The 9,120-nt window shown below is 37.6% G+C and overlaps 1 protein-coding gene across 1 annotated transcript; it reads right to left on the minus strand.

Moving 5' to 3' along the window:
• Positions 1 to 7,408: 7,408 nt before the first annotated feature.
• Positions 7,409 to 7,843, minus strand: LOC141641576 (uncharacterized). The gene has a single exon (XM_074450232.1). The coding sequence runs from the start codon at positions 7,841 to 7,843 to the stop codon at positions 7,409 to 7,411; it is 435 nt and encodes a 144-aa protein (XP_074306333.1).
• Positions 7,844 to 9,120: the final 1,277 nt, after the last annotated feature.

The following is a 9,120-nucleotide window of genomic DNA, read 5'->3' on the forward strand; positions in this document are numbered from 1 at the left end:
AATATTATCACCAAAACACGGATTAAGCCGTCATAGTATTAAGAACCAAGGGTGAAAAATGTTTTATGGTTAAAAACTTGTCATGAAAAAAGGATCGAAAATACTTGAAATGTTAAAAAAACGATTACAAATATGAAACAAAAATAAAGGAGATGAAGAGACCAAACACGATTTGGATTTAAGGTTGGGCAGGTTCCTTTAGACGCGAGCCTATCTGCTACGTAAGTAGCCTCTGCCTCAACCAAAAATCCGGTTTTGGCTCATTCTTCCCATGTTTTGGACCATATTATGCAAGATTTAGCATGTTATTAGTTATAGTTATGAAACATATGAAAACATGATAAAAAAAGATTTTTACACCCTCATACTTACATGCTAGGCTTATGGCGAGAAATCGACGTAAGTGTATCAACTTGTTTGGTCGGAAAACTCGGTTTAAAACCGTTTTAGTAAGTAAAAAGAGTGTTTTGTTTAGTTTAGTGATGGTGTAGTGGTCGAGATGGTCGGTCAAGTGATTTAATGCACGATGACGGTACCAAAGAATGTGTAAGGCTTGTGTTTACGATCGGTAGGTCGTAAACACGTGTCGGATTGTGACTTGAGAAGTCGAGTCTAGAATTTTAAGAGAGAGGTGAGGGGGCGGACGCTCGCGTAACTCTCAAATGGTGGCATTTGAGGGGTATTTATAAGAAAATGGGTGGTTGTGTGTATTTTGGGCGACGTGGCCGCACGGGCTGCTCAAAGAGACGCGAGCTATGTAGCACGTCTTCGAGGTGTCTTGTCACTATCACACGAATGCAATCATGATTAGTTCTATCCTAGGATTTGGATGAACATGTTTGTTACTTGACCATGTAAGATTCCGGGAAACCTTAACATAGAAGCATTTGAATGGTTTGTTTTTTTTGTGTTTGACTCGGTTTGACTCGTTGACGGAGTCGGGATTTAAATTTTGAGTCGGTTTTTGGTCCGGTGTCGGTGTTGACTCTAGTTAGTGTCATTGCGACCCCGTCGTCATACATTAAACACTCCAGGTACTTTTGAAAAGTTTTGAAATGTTTTATTTTCGAAATCGTTTTAAGTTTTTCGACGTAAAGTTGTACACAAACTGTCGATCAAACGCTGCGATTCCTAAGCATGTTCTAGTCCGATAATCATCGGGTGTTTGTTGGAGACTCAACAGATACTGGGTATCTACAGTGTCATTTATGACCCGTTCATGTAGGAATTGAGAGTAGTATACTCCTTGCATAACATGTTTCATTATTTTGTACATGTATGAAATTCAATTTCTTTTTGCCGACATACATTCGGGTTTGTGGTTGGTGTCACATGCAGGGAGGTGCTTACAATTTTCCCTTTCTTTCATTTCTACCCATTTAGCTCCACATTAGCCAAATTAGCCTTTTTGACCCTTAACTACATCCAAATTTAGCCTGCATGTCAAGCTAGTTTAGTGTGTTTTTGCGGTATATGCCTTTTTGCACCGAGTTTGGTTTTTATTTTATTGTCTTGGAGTTGGTAGAAAAAGAAAAGGAGAATGTGTTGAAAAAGAATTAAAAAAAATGAAAAAAGAAGAAAAAAACATGAAAACAGAAAGGAAAAAAAAGAAAAAGATGTGAGCAGGAAATTGAGAAAAGAAGTCGTGAAAAAGAAAGAGGAAAAAATGTTGTTTGATGAGACAGTTTCACTCCTATGCTTTATTAGTATCTTATGAGGAGTTTTTGGTTTGGTTAGTGAGTTGTGTGCCAAATTGAAGGGCACTTGTGTTTAATGTTGGGATGGTTGAGAATCGGATCTTGATTAGTATGGTTTCGTTAAGTAGCTAGCTTGACTATTATTGCCTCACAATCCCATAAATGTTTTGCCTTTTCTTTTCCCATTGCCTCACTTTACCATAACTTTTGTAAGCCCTCGGCTGTGACGGACCTTGTATGGTTAGAATGTATGTTTGGTAGTTAGAATTGTCTATCATATTAGTTGCATGCATGTCTATGTGGGTCGTAGTTTAGGTGAGTGACTATTTCTCTTCTTCTCATACATTTATATACTTACCTTTTGCTTCATGAGAGAAGAGTGACCCGTGAGAGTCCAATTGTAAAGGTCTTGCAAGGTCGACAGTTCAGCTTATTTATAAACATCATACAACTCGTTTGCACTTGATTGTTGTGGCTATAAGTGTTACTTTCGTTTGCATTAAATTGGTTTAAGTGGATATATTATAGTTAGCTCTGAGTTTTCTTTTCCGTTCCATTCGTTTGCATTTAGTTTACTCGAGGACGAGTAAAGGTTCGATTTGGAAAGATTTGATGCGTGCATTTTATATAGTCCTTTTTGGCCCCTTATGCACGCATTTCTATGTCATTCTCGTAGTTTTGTATTGCAAAATGCCCCTAGTAGGCTACTTTGGTTTGGTTTGCCTTAATTGCAGGAACGGACCCGGAAGTAGGGGTGGGCACCGGTCTAAAACCGGACCGGAACCGGTTTGGACCGGAACCGGAATCAACAAAATTCATGGACCGAGACCGGACCGGATTACAAACATTCCGGACCGGGACCGGACCGGAAAAATTCCGGTCCAAGACCGGACCGGACCGGTTGGACCGGAATTACCCACTTTTTCAAATTTCGGTCCAAAAATTCCGGTCCATTGGACCGGATCGAACCGGTTGGACCGGAATAAAAATACAATTTTAAGAAAAAAAATGCAAATAACAATAATTCTGGGCATTCCGGTCCGGACCGGAAAATACCGGTCCCGGACCGGACCGGAAACCGGAATCTTTGAAAATGGTGGACCGGAGACCGGACCGGAATTTTTAATTCCGGTTCCGGTCCACTAGATTCCGGTCCGGACCGGTCCATTTTTCCGGTCCGGACCGGATTATGCCCACCCCTACCCGGAAGTAGTGGAATCGTACCCTTTTCAGTCCTTTTAGCATGCATTTCTGGAGATGGAAGGTTTTGAGCAGAAGTATTATGCCTCGGGAAGCGTGAAGGAGTCTCGGAAGCTAACCGATGAAGAACACTAGCTGTTTCAGTAGCTGGATCCTCGATCAAATCTTTTTCTATTCGATCGAGTGAAGATGGTGGTCAAGGAAACTCGATCGAGGAGTGATAAATCGATGGCTCTCGATCGAAGGCTCCAACTGCTCAATCGAGAGAATATGCTGGAATTATGTTGGATCGAGGAGCCTCAAATCCCTCGATCGAGCACTTTGTTCTTTACACGGGATTTTTATTTCGTGTTAACCTTAATTAGTATCTTAGTTTATTTAATAAATATCTCCCCTATATAAGGGAAGACGTAATTAGGTTTAATCATTTTGTTTTTTCTCTTAATTACTCTTCACTCTTAGTAACTCTCTTAAGCAGACACTTTTTCCCTTTCGTACGTTGCTTTGTTCATTTGTCAGATCTCGAACTTTGTAATCTTTCTCTACTCTTTATACTTAATTATTTTCATCTTTTGCATCCTTTAATCTCTATCCTTAATTACTATTTAGTTAATTGTTGTTATAGTTTAGTTTATGCAATTTCATTCTCTTAATGTTTATATCATGTCTCTTGTTGTTTCATCTATTATTGTTATTAGTTTCATTAAAAGCATGAGTAGCTAATTCTCTTTATGTTAGGATTAGGGGAACCGTGGTAGTTAATAAATGATGTTGTAAATGGATTATTTGGTATGACTGTGAGAATTGTTCTATAACAATATAATTGAAATCGTTTAGTTGAGTGCACGCTTCTAAACCAGTTAATTTGGTTCAATTCAGACCTAGATCGAGAGATTGGAATGAACAGACCTGTTATGAACAGTAAGACTACACTAATGAGGGCGAGAGCTAAGTCATTTGTATTTTAGGGCAGAAAGTGGACCGAGAGGACCTTTCCCTTACCCTTCTCACATTAGAACAACTAAGCTATTTATGACTGAATTGACTAATTGCCATGGTGAACCGACATCCTAGCATTCTTCTCCTTATTTGATCACAACTTAATTCTCTTTACTCTTATTGCTCTTTTTCTCTTACCTTAATCTCATTTAGTGGGTTAGAAATCAAATCAAAACAACCAATTGTTACCGTGAGAGACTTAAATAGCAGATAGATATAATAGCCTCCCTGTGGAGTATGATACCCGACTTACCTCTACTATATTTATTAGTTGAGCCGGTTGGTTTATTTTTGATAGGGTTGCGACAGCCGTGTCACAAACCAACATACCTCCAGCTCCACCCACGACACCCAAAGACAAAATAATGAAATGCAAGCCAGACAAAGAAAAACGGACTGAGCCACGACCCAAACCCGGACAGACCGACGGGCCCAAAGGTGCCCAACAAGACGGACTCAACAAACACAGCCTCTGAAAGACGCAACAGTCCAGCAAACACCCATCAACAAACAAAGGACACCCATTTCACCAAGCGAATCCTCCCAGGACCACCACCTTGCATGCAAAAGATCCTACACTAACACAAGAGGCACGCGAGACAAAAGACCGATAGATGGGGTAAATGGGGGGATCACCAATCGGTCCCAAACTGACCCGAAGAGCAATGCTCACAGACACAAGCAAGGACATAAAACCAATAGGTGGGGGAAATGGGGGGGGATCACCTATTGGTCCCTATCCTACCCGATGAGCTATGCTCAAAGACACCACCGGCACAACACAGACCTGACTCATAGAAGTTGGAAAATCCGACAGCAAACTTAAGACATACCAATGGTGGGGGGAAAAGGCGATTACCCCTGGGTTGCATGCAAGGTCAACAGTGACAGGACAAGGAATCGGAGGGACAGGAACCCAAGGCAGAAGTGACAACCATTGAACAAACCGATAAATAGAAGGAGACCGACTCGAAGAAGGACACCTCCAAAGAAAACATTGACGATGGCTGTGCACGGAACGAAGACGACCGCATCAGCTGAACCAAAAAGACCGAGGCAAGGACCACACAAAGGGCAGTATAAAGGAGGAAGGCCGGAAAGCACACCGATCAAAGAAAATAACCGGAAAAGGCCAGATCCCAGAAAAATGCACAGAAATTGAAAAAAGGTGTATTAATCAAAAGTGGAGTGAGGGTTCACCGGAGATGGGTTAAGATAGCCCCATCTCCGGCGAAAGGATTAAAGCGGAGGGAGAGAAGATGGGTGGGTGACGGCTAAAGTGGAGCAATAAAAACTAGGTTTTTTTTTTGGGGGGGGGTTGGAGAGAGAAAATAGTGAGAGAATTTAGAGAGATATTATTTACGAATTGTTATTACTTGAAGTCGCAACGAAGAAAATGCACAACTTTGACCTAAAAATGCAAGATCAATCGAAAAAGAGAAATATTTATGAAATTAATGTCGATTATCTTAGTAAAGTATAATCGATCGAAGAATTGAACGATATTTTTGTGTTTTCCCTAATTTGAGTGAGAAAAAAATTGTGTGAACGAAAATGCGGAAGTAAATGTAAACAAATGAAATGATAAATGACGTTTAAGAGTCAAGTAAAAACCTGGCTCTTTATGTTGGAGCTTGTGTCCTCCACAGTTAGTGTGATAACGTATATAAATCTCTTATAGGTTCACAAGGGTATACTTAGTATTTTATCAGTTGATTAACGTTTACTTAATAACGGTTGGCTTGCTAGAAGTTTGACGTTATTATCATACTGATGGCGGTGATCAACTGGTCCCTAAAAGTCACACCTAAAGGATGTGTTTGAGAGATGTGATTGTATGAAAATATAAACACATTGATGCCTTATATGACTAAAAGCTTAGTTCATGTATTTGACTAAAAAGTTAGTCAATGTGATGATGAGACGATTATTTAATACAATTAAATAATATCAGCTGAGACGAATTAATTGTTAAATTCGTAAATTGAATATAAGCTGTTATATTTAATTAATGTATATAATGTTAGTTTAAACGAATTAAGATGTTAATTCGTAATTAAACGTAAACGGTTATATTTAATAAGAAAATTATAAATATGCGATATTTATAGTTAATGTATATATTATACGAAATTGTCATAATAAATGTTGACAGACCGGAATTAATGAATCGACTACAAACGGTAGTGTGTGGACTTATTAATTTGTGACGACATATATGACAATTGATTTATATACACATTTTATACAAATAAGATAACAACCAAAATAAGAAGATTTTTCCTCTTATTTTTTTGGGTTGTTACCCGGTCAAAGAGAAGAAAAAAAGAAAATTATTCTTCCCTTTTTATCTCCTCTTATTCGGTTATATAGGAGATAGGGAGTATAATTTTTCTACTTGATTTTTCCTTCAACAACTCACATCACAAAAACCCTAAATAATCATTTAGAAATTAGGGTTCTATCTCTAGCAAGAACAAGGGCATTTCTCAAAATATTTTGGGTGCAACGATTAGGAGAATATCGATCTCGATATTGTTCTTAGGCCAAATTCCTAGGATCAAAGGTTAATTCTAAATCTCTATTCTTTTGTTTATGCAATTATTTTATGACTAGCAATTTCATATTTCATAATTTCGTTATAATCCGAAATTTTCTTGATGAAATATACCGATATTTCCCACAAGTGGTATCAGAGCATAGGCCACGAAATTATTTTATATGAATTTCATAAATGGATTTAAACAAAAAAATTTGAGAAAAAAAAAATTCGGCCGAGAGTTTTTTTGCCGAGAGCAATTTTTCTGCCGAGTTGATTTTTCGTTTTTGATGTTTTTGTTTCCATTTTGATTTATTCATATTGTTGTTTTAATTAGTTAAGATGATAATATGATAAATTTGTAGATGTTTTGATTTAATGAGAATTAAATTAAAATGTAAATGGAAATTGTTTTAATGATGATTATTTGTTTTTGCTATATAGTTTTTGGCTCACATGATGTTAAATTATTGTTTAAGATCATGATTCATTAATTTAAATGTTGATGATTATGCCAATCTTGTTCTAGTAGCAACATTAAACAAATTTGTTCGTTTTTAAAAGGGTTGTTTTTCTAGAAAAATAGGAAAAAAAAAAAAAAAAAAAAAAAAAAACTATTTTTTTTTAGGGCATGAATGTCGTGAGTTATTATGAAAAAAAACCGTTTTTCTTTTTTTTGGGCATGAATGCCGAGAGCCAAAAAAGAAAAAAAAAACTGTTTATTTTGAATTTTTGGCTGAAAGCCGTGAGCAAGAAAAAAAAAACTGTTTTTTCAATTTTTAGGAATGCCGAGTGCATTTAAAAAAAAAAAAAAAAAAAAAAAAAATTGTTTTTGGCCAATAATCATTATACATTATTTCAATAATGTATGATTTTTTTTTTTTTGGTGAAATGTAAGTTTCCATTAAGCACAAACAAAGGTTTTACAACCTAACAATTTTACATACTAACAATATCAAATAAGGACAAACCCCTATTTACATAAATCAGTGCTCTCTAACCATGATCTAGTACAAAGATCTAACTGACTACTGAGCACATTAATTCTCATTTTTGCACTACACCTAGCCTGATGGAGAGCAACAGCCGGTCTGGGTAAATGAAGCTCCACCCGAGCCCTGTTCCTCATCATCCAGATATGATAATAACAGGCCATGAAAGCACACATCACAATCCCTTTTCTAGCTTTAGCCCATTTCTGATTCCATACCCACTGCAAAAGATTCACATATGGGATAGTAATCTGACACAACGTAGCCATTTCCTGCAAAACACTCCTACTATAGACACATTGCTCAAATAGATGCACATGTGTCTCAGTAGCAACTCCACAAAGCAAGCAAAGATCATCAGGGCTAATGCCAAGCTGAAACAGCTTGCTTTTAACCTGCATAGCATTCCTGACCATCATCCAACAAATGAACCTATGTTTTGGCACACACCACAAGTTCCAGATAGCCTTATGCCAAACCACAGGCTGAAACTTCACACATTACAGCTCATAACCACTCTTCAAGGTATACCCCTTAGTATCCAACACCCACTACCCCTGAACATAGCCCTGGCTCATCTTGTCTCTAACCCTACAAACAGATTTCCACCCCCAGCTCAAATCTCCACTAGGTTGATAATCAGGCCAAGCTTGTCCCTTTAAATAAATCTGGCTAACCCATTTAACCCACAGCTTATCAGGATTAAAATAGATCCACCACACTAGCTTACCAATAGCAGCAGTATTCCACACAGAACTATCTCTAATACCTAGTCCACCTTCATTCTTTGGTGAACAAATTTTCTCCCAACTGACAGGAGGGACTCTGATATGATCAATGGTCCCATCCCAAATAAAGTTTCTGCAAATGGAGTTCAGTCTACTCAAGACTCCTTTGGGAATGATAAAGATATTCATCCAATAAGAATACAAAGAAGTGAGGACTGAATTTATCAAGATCAACCTACCAGAATAAGAGAGGTGTCTAGTGCCAAAACTAGTAATCCTAGCAGTGAGCTTTTCAATCAACACTTGACACTGAACTCTGGTCATTCTACCAGCAGTAATAGGGATTCCCAAATATTTAAAAGGCAAACATCCTTCTTGGAACCCCGCTATCCGCAAAATATCGCCTTAACCCCCAGGCACTCCATTGAAATAGGCATTAGTTTTGGATGGACTCATCTGCAAACCAGATGCCCTGGAGAAAGTGGCAAAGGCTCTCAAAAGAACCATAATAGAGGCAGTATCACCCTTACTGAATAAAAGGAGATCATCAGCAAACATTAAATGAGAGAGCTTAAGTTTACTGCACAGGGGATGATACTTGAAGCCCATATTTTCAGTAACATAAGAAAGAACTCTACTCAGATATTCCATAGAGATTGTAAAAAGGAGGGGAGACAGGGGATCACCTTGCCTGAGCCCCTTCTGACCCTTGAAAAACCCAAAAGAATTTCCATTAAGAACCAAGGAATAACTGGCAGTCCTAACACACTCCATAACCAAGGCAACAAAAGGCAATAATGTATGATTGTTAGTTGTGAAAAAGTTCACAAATTTAAGATACCTAATTATTTTAAAGAGGTTTAAAATAATGTTGGATTAATTCATATTACAAGTTAATATGTATTAAGATTGGAATTATAGTGAGTAATTGAGGAATTGTCACATAATTTGATCATTTAAATAGG

The sequence above is a fragment of the Silene latifolia genome, chromosome 2, assembly GCF_048544455.1.
Source record: "Silene latifolia isolate original U9 population chromosome 2, ASM4854445v1, whole genome shotgun sequence".
Taxonomy (NCBI): domain Eukaryota; kingdom Viridiplantae; phylum Streptophyta; class Magnoliopsida; order Caryophyllales; family Caryophyllaceae; genus Silene; species Silene latifolia.